The sequence below is a fragment of the Amphiura filiformis genome, chromosome 6 (assembly GCF_039555335.1).
Source record: "Amphiura filiformis chromosome 6, Afil_fr2py, whole genome shotgun sequence".
In the NCBI taxonomy this organism is placed as follows: Eukaryota; Metazoa; Echinodermata; class Ophiuroidea; order Amphilepidida; family Amphiuridae; genus Amphiura; species Amphiura filiformis.
This window is the reverse complement of record NC_092633.1, coordinates 50,085,750-50,102,966: the sequence shown is the minus strand read 5'-3', so window position 1 is coordinate 50,102,966 and position 17,217 is coordinate 50,085,750. Positions and strand designations below refer to the sequence as shown.

General features: G+C 37.0%; 1 protein-coding gene across 1 annotated transcript; it reads left to right on the top strand.

Annotated features, from left to right (window-relative positions):
* Positions 1-6,097: 6,097 nt before the first annotated feature.
* Positions 6,098-15,966, top strand: LOC140155553 (transmembrane protein 41A-like). The gene is made up of 5 exons (XM_072178435.1): positions 6,098-6,482; positions 9,654-9,813; positions 10,237-10,398; positions 11,839-11,977; positions 14,400-15,966. The coding sequence occupies exons 1-5, from the start codon at positions 6,292-6,294 to the stop codon at positions 14,579-14,581; spliced, it is 834 nt and encodes a 277-aa protein (XP_072034536.1). The 5' UTR covers positions 6,098-6,291; the 3' UTR covers positions 14,582-15,966.
* Positions 15,967-17,217: the final 1,251 nt, after the last annotated feature.

The following is a 17,217-nucleotide window of genomic DNA, read 5'->3' as shown; positions in this document are numbered from 1 at the left end:
TATTCCCTGATCAATTCATCACGATTGTACTTACTAAAAATATCATTTTGTGTAAATTTTTCTGGACAGATTGTTGGACATCAACCACACAAGGCAGCCACAATTTTAATTAAATACATACTGGCAACACTGCCAAATTGACCATTTTATTTAAAATTTGTTATCTTTTACGAGTTTTCTGAGGTAAATTTTTTTATTACAAATATTAAATAATACGATTAAAATAAAAAAGCATGGGTGTTTTCACTTTGTTTGAATTTACAAAAAGTTCAAACAAAGTGAAAATACGTAACTTGGGATTTTCTATCCAAACCAGCAATTCTAAGCAATTTCAACGGTGTGCATCATTTTGCTTTGCAACTTTTGAAAACGCACCAAATTTCATGCATGCATCACAGATTAATGGAGATTATATAATCTGTGATTAGAGCTAACATGATTCTCATTCTGCAAACGACCTTATCAATCAAATTGTTTCGGTGTAGGTCGGGTTACATAAGTATGGACTAAATGTGAGTAGTTTACCACACTCTATCTTCTATGCACACAGTAACTATCCTGTCGTCGTGGATAGAAGATATATTTCTCGATCAACATTATTTCTGCATGGAAAACCAATGTATTTGTGCGGGAGTGGAGAAGGCTAGATTATTTCTGCTATCAATCAGAGTAGTAGTAACTGATCCTGTGCCATATACTGGGGTACACAAAAAGGTGGCTTTGTTACATTTTGATGCGCAGTTTGGATTTCAAAACACTGTCTCTTGAGTATTCCTTCACTTAGAAGATTCAATTAGGTCTTAAATTGAGGCTAATTTATTCTATATTACTCATGTTTTTATCCTGTTTTCAAATATTTTTCAATTATTTTCTTATGACGCTTTGGCATGAAATGTGCCAAGGGTGGCTGAGGATTAGGGGAGGAGGATTAGGGAGGGATTCATATTGTAAATTTGATTTAAAACCCCTTTAAAATTTGAATCTAGTAAAAAATGTCTAAATGAACTCCCAGACATCTAAACCAAGTGAATAAATACAAAAGTTCATTTAAAAGACCAATACTTGCTCAGAATGATTGTAAATGTGGAAAAAAGAGGTGGGGTTACATCCTCCCTACTTTGTGATTGTTTTTGCCCGCACTCTCTCATTTTTAACCGATTTCCATAAAAAGGTGTCAAAATGCTCAGAAGGATGAACCACTTCAAATGAGATGTGTAGGTAAAATGTATGAACCATTTCATTTTTTTACTATGTAACACAAAGGTACCCCAGGTTGTGACACAGGACCAACTACAAATTTTGAACATTTGAGGATTGTTCTCAATTATTGGAACTGCAATCAGAAATCAGAGAAGATGTCTTCTCTGTATTATATGATAAAGACTGAAGTCTTGCTGGCAGGACTTCTCTGTATATGCATGTATGAATGACACATTGGACAATGTCATGAATGATGTTGTAGTTCTAGTTAGACTCGCTTGCCAGTCCTATATACGCCGTACCTATGCATATTGAGGACTGGCTTACGCCATTTTGGATGTCAATGGGAAATACACACTTAACGATTTGCGCCGGTTAGAAACTTGAAAAAAAATCTTTAAAATTTCATCAATGTATATAAAAGTAGGGAAACAGGACGGTTCGCACCCTTTCAATTTCGGACCCGTGCACTTTACGCCTCTTTCAATTTCGCACCGTGCACTTCGCCCCTTTTTAAACCGCGGGTAATGTGCTGCTGTTGATTGATGATGCACGATCGATCGCTTCAGCTCCCGGCGGTACAGTGGGGTGTTGTATGTGTATAGTATTGGTTGACTTTTGAGTGTTGATTGTCTGTGTTTGCAGTACCGGTACTGGGTCCAGCGTGTACAAAAGCAAATAGTATGTTGATGGACTCTCCGGTTCGATTGAATATAATAGGCCTATATTATTACGATATATTAAATGTGCTTCGTCTAAAGATTGGTATTCATTATGTTTTTGTTTTGTTATTTTGTTTTACTTAGGCCTATTTTATTTTATTTCATTTCTATCTTATTTTATTTTAAGCCTATTAATTATTTTTATTATATTATTATTATTATTATTATTATTATTATTATTATTATATTATTGTTATTAGAATTATGTTACCTTATTAGTACTTTATAATAGGCTATATAATTTAGTATTCAATTATTTATGGCCTATAAAGTATAAAATTTACGAGGGCCTAATATTGATATGGCCAAAAATATGATGGCTTATAATTTATAATTTTATCCCATTTTTATGTTGCCGTTTTGATCTTCTTTGACATGACACTAATGGAAAAAAAATATAGCAAATTTCTCAAAGACAAATGCGCACAAGCAAAACAAATGCCTGCAGCAGCTTTGCGATATTAAATGCTGTGCCTGTGCCGACTTTCACCACCTTTCTTCACCGCGAGTATTAGCTGCCACTAGTACGCGAAAGCGCCGGGCGTGACATGAGTTCAAGTATGGTAGCCTACGGTGACTAGGCAGTAGCACGCATATATTAGTCCCAGAACACACCCCGCATGCGGATCGATTGCTTGACAAGTCTCCGGGCCACGTGATTGTATAAAGTGTGACTCCTTCAACCCATTATGTAATGAATGACTTACGCGAAAGCGCCGGGTATGGTGTGGGTCCAATCAATGGTAGGGTACCGTAAACAGACACGCAAAAGTGCCATATGCCTCTTGACGTCTGATCGTAAAATATTATTAATCAGGAAAGTTTTCTGTTCGTTTTAATGAGAAATGTAAATAATGAACCAAATGTTTTAACTTTTATGTCTTTTAATGAATGATGTATTTTGTCTGTGTTCTTAATTAATATAATATATATTTCTACAAGTGTTATGTAAATTGTATAAAATAAAGAAATGTAAATACTTTTAATGAATTTTGATATTTGATGTATGATTTTTTGATGTTTATGCATTTTTATGTTTTTAAAAAGTTCTTACATATATAGGGCTTATGTATAATTCTACAAATTGTTATGTACTGTATATTGTTTTTATGACACAGAGCCCCTGTAATAGCAGATTTATCTGAAAGGTAGCCCTGTATAAATATGGTTTTAATAAATAACATAAAGTAAATAAACAAATTTGTGGAAAAAATGCTATCCAATTCTGCATTGTAAATGATTGACATTTATGTGTTCATGATTCATTTTGTTTACTGGCCTGTCAATCACGGACTCATTATGACGATGCTTTATTAACACCACGGCACATCTTATATCTTAATCTGCTAAATATGCCGACAATTTTAAAGAAAAATATTTAAACTCGAAGATGTCAATAATGTAATATAGCATCTATTTCTTAGATAATAAAGATCGTGTAAAGGAGATGAATTTCTTTCTTTATTTTTCTTTTCTTTTTCCTTTTTTTTCGTTTTTATAGTGCATTTTTTCTTCTTTTTTTTAATCAAGAAAGCTGCTTTGTCTTTTTTGAACCCTGTTTTGTTTTTGGATGTTGCTGCACATAATAAACAGTTTTAAACAATCAATTTATTTCTATCAATTAGATTTGTTCAGTTCATCTTAATTTCTTTGGATTTCGTTTTTTCTTTCCCTTTCTTTCTTTATTTCCTTTCGTTCTTTTTTTCGTTTGCATGATCAGGCTATAGGCCTAGGGGTCCGACGCATAAATGACATCTATCTTAAAGGAGTATTTCGTGATCCTAGAATCATCTTTTTATGACATTTTTTAGTAGACATGGTAGATATGCTTGAAAAAATCTTATTCCCAAAATTTCAGTTGATTCCGATTTTGCATTATACGAGTTATGCATGACTATACTATTACACTGCTCCATAGGCCACTGTTGTAATTTCGTTCTGGTACACCAGAACGTAATTCAAAATTGACGATATTTTTGCTAGACGAATTAAATCTGCAAGAATTATTTTTTGGACATAAACATTATGTAGCCACTAGCCAGAGGTTTCCAGTGGTATAAAAATCTCAATTTTTTTGAGAAAAGTGAGGGATAATAATAATAATAATAATAATAATAATAATAATAATAATAATAACTTTATTTATACACGGTAAAACATGTTCAATACAATATTGATCTTCCACATGTCTGTGTGGATATTAAAACATTACTAAAATATACAATATAAAAGTTTGTTAAAAGATAATTATAATGCAAAAATGTACATAGACTAATACAATATTTCACTAAGAGACAAAAATTTATAATAAATGAATATGATAAAATAATCTGCATTCATCCTCATATCATTGTTATTCTTCTTCTTATTATTATTATCATATTAATTATCATTATATTATATTATTAAATAAACTTTGTTTATATTATTAACATTGTTATTATTATTATTATCATATTATTATTATTATCATCATATTATATTATTAAAGTAACTTTGTTTATATGTTTTGTGTTACTCCCCCATTGGATGTTGTGTCATACTTTCATTGTTTTTAATTTTATCCATTGCTTGTTGACACTTGTATCCTTTTGGATCCATCCTTTGGTCGTCAGTTGGAACAAATTTTCACTGTTTTTATACATATTATAATTAATAATTAAATATAAATTTATTATTATTATTACTATTTATTATTATTACTATTTTTATCATTGAATTCTAATTATTTCATTATTTTGGGTAAGCCTGCTGCTAAAATATCTGGCCTGTAATATAATACTGAGAAAAAAAAAAAATCGTTCCTCTATTTTGTTATAAAATATCCTTTCTTTCCTTCCTTCCCGGGTTTATCATGACTTAATAAGTGCATGCCCGACGGCCCCGGCACTATAAACATACTACGCCGCACCGCCGGGAGTTCAAGCAATCGATCGTGCATCAATCAACAGCAGCACAATACCAGCGGTATAAAAGGGGCGAAAGTGCACGGTGCGAAATAGAAAGGGGCGAAAGTGCACGGGTCCGAAATTGAAAGGGTGCGAACCGTCCAGCATTCAAAAGTAGTACCAACCGTATTGTGCTTGCTAATTTAAGACTCGGTTGAAACAAAATTAAGGATCGAAAGCATTTTAGTGTCCAAAAAGGCAAAATTATCGTCAAAGTTCTGCCGAAATCGGCACCCTTGCGAAGGGTTCAGAATTCGAAACGGGAACTAAAATATCCGATCTTTGCGATCAAAAACACAAAATTACAACTTTAAACATACTATTGGCAAAAGACATTATTACCAAACAATACAGAATAGAAAATTTGACATCATTTTCTCAAAATATTGAAAAAAATTTGCTCACTAAACATCGAAAAAGTACGCAATCCAATTCCCGTTCAAACGCATGGGGAACTGAAAGTGCGATAATCGTGACTAGTTCTAGTTGAAAGTTTCAGTTGATTCATTTTAAGCTTACCTTTTTAAACCTTTCCCCGATCAATTCTCTGTCCTGTACTTGCTATTATTAAACTTGATGTGTGCACTGTGGTGTGTGTGTGTGGTCAGGTTTGGGATGAGTTCATTGGTGTTTTCAGTTTCACAGCTGCACGCACAGCTGGGCTAAAACCCCTGACATTCCTGGCAAATCCTTGACACATCAGTCAGTGATTTAGAAACTGGGCAAAAGTAAACAAGCGACTTATCATGTGACGTCCATATGACCCCTGTTGGGACTGATCTACTATTTACAGGAGTGAAATATTTAAAAACAAAACAAATAATAAGTAGCAATGTCGAATACACGAGGTTTTAAGTTTGAATAAAAATCAGAACTTTATTTATTATGTAAACTAATTATTTTTGATACTTTATCTGCAGGTAATTTTCATATTAGAACTAATTTTCTTTATCAAAGGAGGAAAAGTGCTTAATCTACCCTCTTATAAAAATGAAATAGTCTGCTGACCCAGAACCTAATTTTATATTTTGTTCGCTTAGCGATGTGCGACTAACTTTAAACCAATGACGTACACCAAATTTAGCGTTCTGAAAATTGATTGGTCAAAAATCTATCGCTCGTTTTTTGGCGATTGAGTGTGAGCTAGGTTCAAAACACGTGATTTTGTTGATATCTTGTTCTATTTTTCAGATAAATTTGTACCGGCATTTTGACATTGATTGTGACAAATAAAACGGATTTTATCCATATTCTGCATATTTTGTGCAGCCTTTTAAAGCTTGCATATGATCTACAAACTTAGTCTTTCTGATACGTGTATTTATACACCAGTCCACGCTAAACAAATTAGCACAAATTGCGCGATAAAAAGTTTAAAATTTAAGCTTACTTGAAATTCGATATTTGCACTGTACTTGCACATGCATGGGCATGAACTTATTTACTGTTTTCTCGTAACTAAACCAATGGAAAGTCAGCAAGGAAGCAGTTCCAAAATATTGGTGGCATTTTTAGCTCTCGGTTCAGTATTCTTGAGTGCAACAGGATGGCTGTATTGGTTGTCCATAAATCGACCAGCAATGACTGGCAAAGACGAAAGCGAAAACAACAGGTAAGGCTACTAAGGGGTGGTGCAATAATTATGTGTACCCCTGGGGGTGAATTCTCAAAATGGTCTGCCAAAAACGCTTGCCCCCCTTAGCCATGCCAAAAATCTTTGCCCCCCCTTCGACGTGCCAAAAACCTTTGCCCCCCCTTTTGACGTGCCAAAAAATCTTTGCCCCCCCCTTACACATGCAAGATTTTGGGAACCCAAATTTAAAACCTTAAATTGTCTTATCATATAATGCGAGCGCAGCGAGCAGGAAATTTTGCATATTTGAATGTGTTCCTAACGTTTTCCTATGCCTTTTTAGGGCGTAATGTAGAAACGGTACCCAAAATATCTGTGCCAAAAATTGCTTGCCCCCCCTTCGACCTGCCAAAAATCGCTTGACCCCCCTTTTGACCTGCCAAAAATGCTTGCCCCCTTCTGGCCTGCCAAAAATCTTTGCCCCCCTATAATTCACCCCCTGGGGTACACATAATTATTGCACCACCCCTAAGTAAACTATTATCTTTTGCAAAATTCCTTCGCAGTTTTTATTTTGGTACAGTTTATGGCGTAAACATGAAGTCGGATTCTGATTGCCATCCAATTGGCTAGTTGAAACACGCCATCATCGCATCAGCACCTACATTGTCATTGCCTATACAGTTCGAAAGTATGTTACTCATTATTGTTACTGCATGGAAGCGGCCATTGACCCTGTAATCGCGTATCCAGGAACTACCGGCCGCGTAGGCGCACTTGAATGCGCCCTATACGCGTTATTGATCGCGTTGGATGCTTGTGCTGGCGACGCGTTCGTTAGCACCCCAGCGACCCCCCGCGTTGCCGTTAGCACCCCATGGCAGCGCCCATATGTGTGTCAATTTGTGGTTTGCAAAATCTTTTTTTCAGGCTCTGTAGCGTGCAAATTTGGCTGGTGCGATTTTTACAGTGGGGGACCTGACGGCAGTCCTTGCTCAGCATTAACATACATGTGCTCCCTGTTATTCTGTCGGTCCAACATCCTGGCTACTTCTAGTCTTGGACGCAAGCTTTACAATTACATGGCTCATGGTTTGTTATGAACGACAGAAACCGGCTGTGAAGGAGGCTAAATAGCGATGTTGATCGCCCCAAATTCAATTTCGGAAAAACCAACACTCGACAATGGAATGTAATTGTCAGTTTGTCACTATATGTAACGATAAATCTAGTACATGGGCTATTTCACATTAAGCGTACACTTACAGTCACACAGAGGGTCAAAATTTCAAATTCAATTCCAAAATATCAGAGCGTGGGATCATCAATAACATTGTTAAATTCATCACTAAAGTTTCAATGGGAAAATGCATGGTGTCTGGAGAGGACATTTTGTTTAACAAAACAACATTAACCACTTCAGTGCTATGTAGTTCAAATAATGTATGGGTCAAAATTATTTGCATTTGTTTACATTGTTCATCAGATGATAATACACATTTTTTAATCATTCTACATGACATTTTTTGTTTAAAAATTAAAGTGCGGGCTTCTGCAAATCCAGAAGCAAGTTAAACGATTGTTGAAAAAACATGAAACTATTACTTTATTATAACAATTATATCCTCTTGTGTATCATTTTTCTTATCATAAATGTTAGTTCTGATGTGTTTTAATTAAATATTGTCAAGTTCCCATATTTTTCAGTAGAACTTGTGTTTTCTGAGCTTTCCAACGTATGGGTGTCTGGAGAGGACATTTTGTTTAACAATCAGTTTTGCACTTTTTTTCACTGATATTCAAGCAGCATACTTATCTTCATTAGTCTAAAAGTTTTCATCAGATGTTATTACACACAAATATTGCTAGAAAAGCATCCATCTCTTGTATTTTACTTTTAATGAAGGCTCCTGTAAATCCAGGCACAGGTCACAGCTATTTGGTGAGGCATGAAATCCACACTTTCACCATCAAAACATATCTTGAAAATAGATGTTTCTGACTACAAATGTTCACTTTAGATGTGTTGTCAATATCTAGATGAAACATTCACTTGAAATAAAAGTACATGCTTTTTGTGAGCTGTTACAGACCACAGTTTTTGGTTGTTCTGGAGAGGACATTCTGTTTAACAACGTGATATCATCAGATATTGGCTACTTTGAGTATTGTGATTAAAAACTAATGCCTTGTCTTGTTAGAGGGAAGGAGAAGGTTAATTTTGTTAAAATAAAGTGAAACATTTACCCTTGATTTTGTGTCAATTGCCGATTTACCCCTGTTCTGGAGAGGACACACTTTAACGCTGAATCAAGACACCAAAACTGGCAGGTTGTGATATTTTATACAAATATCCTCAGAACTAATTGTCCTGTTTTATGATTGCGAACACCCTGAAAATTCTACAGATGCAAGTTTTGGCAGGAACTACCAATTTAGTTTCAATTTTGATAGTACTTGTTTTGGAGAGGACATCGCTTTTTTTGTTTAATGCAGAATCTACATAATTACAAACATGGTCATAATTTTCGCAATACTGGACCAATTTATGCCAAATAACTTGCATTGCATTGTGTATGCTTCATACTTTGTTACCAAAGCAATAGCTACAAAGGAGGCTTATTTATATTCCTAAGAAATCATTCACAAGACATTCAAAATATGAAGTGGGACTCCAGAAATGTGTTGAAAATGCATGTAAATGCAAAAATCTGATATAAAAAGTTGTCAGAATTTAATGAAAATGCTCCTGTAGCTTCTCCTCCATAACACCCATCTAATAAAATCACCCACATTATATAATGTTCCAAATTCAGGTAACCAGAAATGCTGAAGCACCATTTTGAAAAGTGCACACTTAACGTGAAATAGCCCACATGTAACTTCCACTCTGCAGACTTGTTTGATTCCACTGACTATTTGCGATCAAATATACACAACACCAATGACAGAAATCATCAACAAAAAATCGAACCAATGACTTGTTTTCACCCGGCTGTGAGCCGCATCATCAACCGAAAGTGATGTAGCACGGACCGACAGAATAGTGTAAAAATATAATGAGCGACATATACGCTGGCTTTGTCTGGTGAGCGCTGCTCTGTGCAGTTTTACTGTCAGCTTTTGGTTCAAGAGTATTAGGAAGTGCTTAATCCAATCTCAACTGCCACTAAATTATTTTTTATATATTTATATTATTTTTTTATTCAGGAGTATTGAGCTGAGTTTCCCAACCAATCTGGATGAGTTGAGTGTTATGGCCAGTTATCTGCAGCAATACAAGAAGGACCATATGAGCTATGTGTTGGTACTGTTTTGTAGTGCCTACCTCTATAAGCAAACATTTGCTATTCCAGGGTCTGTTTTTATGGTAAGTGATGGTCATATTAATAGTCTGCCGATAAGTGTGCGATTAAATGCAATCAGCGCTCAAAACTTATGCCCAAAGGGCTCATGGACCCGTGGGGAGGGGGCACTCAATTTCAATTTTAGTAGGGGTGTGCGGCGCGGAGTGCCAAACTTTGGGGACTAAGAACTGATTTTCGGGCAAAATAGGGGCTTGATGAACTGAAATTAGGGCCAAATTATACCCCTTTTATCCTGATTTCGTGGACAGAGCAAATTAAATACCCTATTTTGTCGATTTTGTGGTCCGCGCTTCTGGTAAAAAAAATACCCCTTTCTGTGATATTTATTATCATGCACAGTTACCAACTTAAGTGTTGAGTGGCCCCCTTGGTGCCACCACTGGCCATTTCTTGATTGTGTATATTTATAACATTTTATCTTGCAGAATCTTCTAGGTGGTGCTTTGTTTGGTGTCTGGAAAGCATTTCCACTGTGCTGTTTTCTGACTGCAGTTGGAGCCACATGTTGCTATCTACTGTCCTATGCATTTGGCAGAACATTAGTATTGAAGTACTTCAACAACAGGGTTGCACCATTACAAAACAAGGTTAAATTACACATTGCCAGCTAGATTAGTTTGGGTGAAGGGTACAGAATTTCTGACAATACAATTTGAAAATACCTTTGTATTTAATTTATAAGTGAGTTTGATAATTCAGGACAGAGTGCATTGTGGGTAATATTTGGAAAGGTCAAGCGAGAGAATAAATACCGTATTTAAGCAAATAAACGCCTTCGGGCGTTACATTTTCCCAAGGGGGGGCGTTTATTAGAGGTCATTTTTAGCACGACAATTCCCGTTAAAATCATTAGGTAAGCTTAAAAGTCACGCTAAAATGACGAACTATGAACTTTTGACACTGACTTTTGGTTCACTTCCGGGTTTCTGATCCAGATTTTTGCCAATTATTGACGCTATTATTGACCATGTGCGCAACTTGGTAAGCTTACTATACAAGATAGCATGGAAATATCGGCATTTTTGAAACATCTTGGTTGAAAAAAGTGGTGGGGGCGTTTATTTGAGGGGGGGCGACTATTTGACGAAATACGGTAGACTAATTCTACCAGCCATCTACACTGCGCATAATATGCTTCGTAGTGATGTCTGATTAACTTACAGTTCAAATCGTGACGGATTTATGAAAATATTAAATGCGACTTTGGTTGTGCGACTCGGACTGACTAGCGACGTTCCCGCGGCACCAGTGTACCGTGTCGCTGTACGGCACCGTTGTGACAAGAGCGCGCTCTGAAGTTCTAAAATACAATACAAACTCAGTCAAAAGGTCAATTAGGACACAACTGTGCAGTCTCAGTGCAACCAGAAAGGGGTTGCAAAAGTCTGTCACATTTTTTCCAGGTTGTTTCCTCAGTCGTTAATCCAGATGGTTGACAAATTGGATATGAATTTTATCCACAATGCACTCTGTCCAGGATTATCAAACTCACTTCAGTCTTGCTGAATTCAAAAATCATATGAAATGGGCCTGGCATGGCAGGGGGCATTGCTGCAGCTGCTGGCTGTGGTACTTTTTTTTAATTTTCCTTAAGACTATTTAAGATCAGTGTTTTAAAAAAATTCCAGAAAAACACAGCACTTATTTTTTGGGATTAAAGCATTCATTTTAGAGCATTGTTTGTATGTTGTGACAATCAAGTCTAGAGACTTGTACAAAGACAAATTTCAAGTTATAATATGCATTCTTATATCTTTTTCATAAATGAGTTTTAATATCAAAAAAATCATAAAATATCAAAATTATGAGCTAACTCGTAGCCTATAGCCCTATACACAAGATTGTGAATGGTTAAAATTGTGCCAAGTCTTAGAATTTTATGACTACAAAGTCTACAATTGTAAGAAAACATGCAAAATTGCAAAAAGTAAGTGATGTAATTGCAAAAAGTTAGTGCTGTATTTTTCTGGAATCTGGAGTAGTACATATATCAATAATAATAATTATTGCTCATTTGTATTTTTCAGATTCAAGAGAATCTTCAGAGTTTATTTTTCTTTCTCTTATTTCTGCGCTTCTTTCCGATGTCACCCAACTGGTTCCTAAATATAACATCGCCAATCCTAGGTGTACCTATCGTGCAATTTTTCTTCTCGGTTCTTATAGGTAAGCATCAGAGAAGGTATTTAATACCCTTTCCAGAATCCTTTGCAATGTGATACATTGCCTTGTTTCATCAAATGACACTCCCAGTCGCTTTGTACAGCTTCCGTTTGTTTTCATTTTGAGAATAGGCTTGCTGAACATTGGTCAATATAATCAAGAAATAATCAAATAAACATATTTTGCAAGATCTGGATGTGTTACAAATGTATGTTCATTCCGGTACATTTTGTCCCTATTGACCCATGTACTTTGCACTTGATAGCAAATCAGTACAGAAAAAAATTGAAATGGGAGAAATGCATTATGGGAAGTGTAGGATATCTTCTTTGGGTAAACTGTGAGGTGTATAAAGATACGACAATGACCACTAACAAGGAAATTTGTGTTGTCTATCAAATTTTTACGAAATGTGCATGAGCAAAAGCATATAAAATTATGGTGTCAAATGCGTATGTTTTATTCACTCGGACATTCAGGAACATTGTCCCCTTCGCACAAGTGTGCGCATAGCAACCAGCTCGAGAAAGGGGAACTGCACATGCGTACACTGGTTTTACAAGGCTATTTCCCCTTTGTGACGTCAGCCCGACTAAGAGAATGATACATTTATGACATTGAACCAACAAACTAATAATTTTTTGGTTTGGGGCCTAAGTCTGTTTTAGGTTTTGATCAGTCTCAGTGTTTTACTTCTGCCGGAGCAATGCCCACATCATACCATTATTATGTTTTTATGGATCCAAGTGTGTGAAAATATTGGATCCAACACATAATAATGATAAAATTGGATGCTTTACGCCCAATATTTATTGGTCTCGCTATGAGTTTTAAAATTCATAGCTCGACCAATAAATATGGGCTCAATCGATCCAATTTTATATCAAAGTACCCATACTTTGTTTCTTGGCATATTGGACTCTCCTGAATTAAATTAACCTGTCTTTCTCCACTCAGGTGTGTAAATAGGTACCGGCATGATACAGTGCTGAAAAGGTACCGGTAATGGGCTATTCCATTTAAAATTCACACTCCCCCTGTGGAAGATTTTGGGAAAATCTTCCACAGAGGGAGTATGAATTTCAAATGAAAGTAATGTCACGGAGGTATAAGTGCGTTAGTGTTATAGACCTGACGGGGAAGTCCTCTTTTGGTCTATACGCTAGCGCCGCCTCATAAACCCAGGGTCGTGGGTTCGAGTCCCGGCAGGACCGGAAGTGGCTCGAGGAGGCGCAGGATATTTCCGCGAGGGGTTTGTGACATAAATGGTGGTAGCGGTGGTCCCTGGTGTTTCTTAACACCAGGGGGATCACCCATCGGAAAGCGTTAGGCGTTCACAAAAATGGCTGGCCGAGTATGCCTTGTATCAAGGACGACCAGTCTGGCCGAGTATGCCTTGTATCAAGGGCGACCAGTCTGGCGAGTATGCCTTAGGGCGACCAGTTTAAACAGAGGAAGTAAGGCGAGAGGACGTGCCTTTACGAGGAGGGGGAGCATGTCACGGAGGTATAAGTGCGTTAGTGTTATAGACCTGACGGGAAGTCCTCTTTTGGTCTATACGCTAGCCTTTCGCCTCTTAAACCCAGGGTCGTGGGTTCGAGTCCCGGCAGGACCGGAAGTGGCTCGAGGAGGCGCAGGATATTTCCGTGAGGGGTTTGTGACATAAATGGTGGCAGCGGTGGTCCCTGGTGTTTCTTAACACCAGGGGGATCACCCATCGGAAAGGGTTAGGCGTTCATAAAATGGCTGGCCGAGTATGCCTTGTATCAAGGACGACCAGTCTGGCCGAGTATGCCTTGTATCAAGGACGACCAGTCTGGCCGAGTATGCCTTGTATCAAGGACGACCAGTTTAAACAGAGGAAGTAAGGCGCGAGGACGCGCCTTACGAGGAGGGGGAGCATGTCACGGAGGTATAAGTGCGTTAGTGTTATAGACCTGACGGGGAAGTCCTCTTTTGGTCTATACGCTAGCGCGCTCGCCTCTTAAACCCAGGGTCGTGGGTTCGAGTCCCGGCAGGACCGGAAGTGGCTCGAGAGGCGCAGGATATTTCCGTGAGGGGTTTGTGACAGTAACACATTAGCAGTTCCATTTGAAACTCATTCTCCCTCATCGGTAGATTCAGGTTGAATTTTTCTCAGAGGGTATATGAAATTTAAATGGAGCTGCCTAATGTGCTAATTCCATTTGAAATTCATACTCCCTGTGTGGAAGATATTTCCAAAATCTTCCACAGGGGTAGTGTGGATTTTGAATGGAATAGCCCAATACTTGTTGTGTGGGAGGAGTGGTGAGTGACCCCCCCCCTCCTCCACCACAACTAGTGGATTCAGGTGAGTCTAGCCCATACACCAAGGAAAAAGAGATGGACACCTATATTTTGACAATTTTAAGCTGAACTTTTTTTTTCTCTCTCTTTCTTTCAGGATTGATGCCATACAATTTCATGTGCATCCAGACAGGCTCTGTCTTGTCTGAGATAACGTCGCTCAATGACATGTTGACTTTTGATGTCTTACTTAAAATGGTTGGTGTTGCATTTGCAGCATTGTTACCAGGGATTTTATTCAGAAAATACGGCAAGGACAAAGTGAAAAAAGAACCTTAATGATAGAATGGCTTTTACTTTTAGAGCAGCTGGGTCATGTCAGCCACGGATTTATTTCAACCATCGTGATCGAGCTAAACGAGTCATTTGTCGCTACTATTGATTTTGCCAAAGATATAGCCAATAAAAGTATTTAACTTCTTTTGTGTTTTAATTTTTCTAAGCAACACTAAAATGACCATACTGTATTGTTTGTAATAAACGCACCCCCTGTAATAAACGCCCCCCTTCAATATTTCTGTGAAAAATTGACAAAAATGCAAACATTTCCATGTCATATCTTTTGAGTAAGCTTAAAACTTTCATGCAGTCATGTCAGTCATGCAGTGACGATCGTTAAATTCCATGGACAAAACCTATTATGACTCAAACGGCTATCCATTTCATTGCCTAATTAGTAATTATACTAGAATTTCACCATATTCTTGCTTGATGATGCACTTACGTGTGTAATTTTGTTGTATTTACCACGAAAATGTCATTTTCCACTCGAGTTCTGTGGGCGGCGCCATGGAAATAACATTAGTATGGTCGTAAATCCCTCCTTTCTACAGGAGCATCTTCGGGAAATTGAACCCGATTTTTAAGTTTTTGCATTGACAATTCACTTCCAATAAACGCCCCCTTTTGGAAAAATGCAACGCCCCGGGGCTTTTATTGCAAACAATACGGTATTTAAACCAGAAGTCCAATTGCGATGGAAATTTTCATCGAAATAGAGCTGTGAAAATGGCACATATTGAAATTGAAAACTGAATTTTGGATATCCTTGACATGACACACAACTATATATGCTTGATAACATCATACATTTGTCATTGGAACACTAATGTGAAATCTCAGGTATGGTCATCAAAAAGTGTTCATCCCATTACAATGACTGAGTTGTGTGATGTGTAATGCACTTGAACAATATGTGTACTGACTGCCATATTTGGACATCGCATGATAACGTGCTGGTGTAAGTTGGTCGCTGACGGACGGTATGTCCATCATCAGCTGTTCAAATTTTTTACAGGGAAACTGAAAAATAAAGTTAAATTTTATTTTGTTTTCAAGTCTAAGAATAAGTGCATCATTTGGCAACATCGGTGCTGGAATTGAATAGCAAATTTCTTTGTTTTACTTCATTTGCTCAGATCAAAATTAAAAGGGGACAGTGGAAAAGAAATACAAATCTATTTCTTAATGGAAATGAACAAGTGGACATTGTGTCATACAGCCAGTGGGAGTACTACCGGGGGGACATTCCCCCTCCCCCCAAAAAAAAAAATTTCTTGGCCCCTTAGTTTGCCCATCAGTTTTGAGGCAAAAAACCCAAAATTACACAAATGTCCACTTTTTATGGTAAATTGGTGCAAAATTTGTTGATTTTGCTCCCTGAAATTCACCCCGACCCTCAAAGAAAATTCCTGGTACCGCCAGTGCATACACCACGGCAATCACGCCAGCTGTGATTGGAAAAAGGTGATGAGAACATACTGTTGGAGACTGTGATATGATACAAATAGTGGTGGTGCCAGGGGGCATGTGGGGAAAGTGCCCCTCCAGCCAGCACTCTTGCCCCTAGTAAAAACCCAAAATTACAAACATTTTCGCTGTTTGTGGTAATTTTGCGCAAAATTTGTTGATTTTTCCCCTGAAATCCACTTTACCCTTGCCCCCACCCCCCAAAAAATTCCTTATGCCACCACTGGATACATATGACATTGAAACGTGATGTTACATTTTAGTTATTTTAAACCGTGATTTTGGGGTAAATAAAAAACAATGGTTGTCTGTGGGACAAAAAAAAACCTCATGGTTGTCTCATGATGCTTGGAGAAGAGGACATTGTATGCATATTTAGAACACTGACAAAAAATATTTTAAAATTTAAAATATAAATACGATTTAATTGATATGCAACTAAAGAAGGTAAAACTATACTGTGTAATGTGTGTATATGTATCCTAGGGGTATTCAGTACAAATGACCATATGGGGATGCGTTTTGGAATGACCCGTTTTTCTATGAATATTTTGGTAAATGGATGGGTCCTTTTTCAAAATGTTCTCAATTTTTTTTCGGAAAATAGATGATTTTACCTCACTGTAGCCAACATTTTAGAAATTCCCCTACTTGGGAAAAGTTGTAAAAATTAAGACAATTTGGGTTAAAGTTAGCTGAAAACTTTTGAATTTTGGTATATCGATGGGTTCAATAAAAATTGGTATATTGATGGGTCTCATTTCAAATTTTCAGTGGCACTTCGAGTAGACCCCTGGGATATGTAGGCTATAAGTTATACTATGTACCTTCAACAATAATAGACTAATGACTACTAACCATAATATTATTGTAGCAGGACTCTTTAAAGGAGTATTTCGTGATCCTAGCATCCTCTATTTATGTCATTTTTCATTAGATATCCACGAAAAAAACCTATTCCCAAAATTTCAGTTGATTCTGATTTTCCGTGCGCGAGTTATGCATGAATATGTGTATTACGCTGCTCCATAGACAATGCGTTGTAATTTCGTTCTGGTGCACCAGAACGTAATTCAAATTTCACAATATCTTTGCTAAACGAATTTATCTGCAAGAAATATTTTGTACATAAACATTATGTAGCCAGAGGTTTCCAGTGATATAAA

Excerpts from the sequence above, each read along its gene's own strand:
- LOC140155553 (XM_072178435.1), top strand. The coding sequence starts at position 6,292 with ATGCATGGGCATGAACTTATTTACTGTTTTCTCGTAACTAAACCAATG. Across the intron at positions 9,814-10,236 it reads TTCCAGGGTCTGTTTTTATG|AATCTTCTAGGTGGTGCTTT; the intron begins GTAAGTGATGGT and ends TTTATCTTGCAG. Across the intron at positions 10,399-11,838 it reads TTGCACCATTACAAAACAAG|ATTCAAGAGAATCTTCAGAG; the intron begins GTTAAATTACAC and ends TGTATTTTTCAG.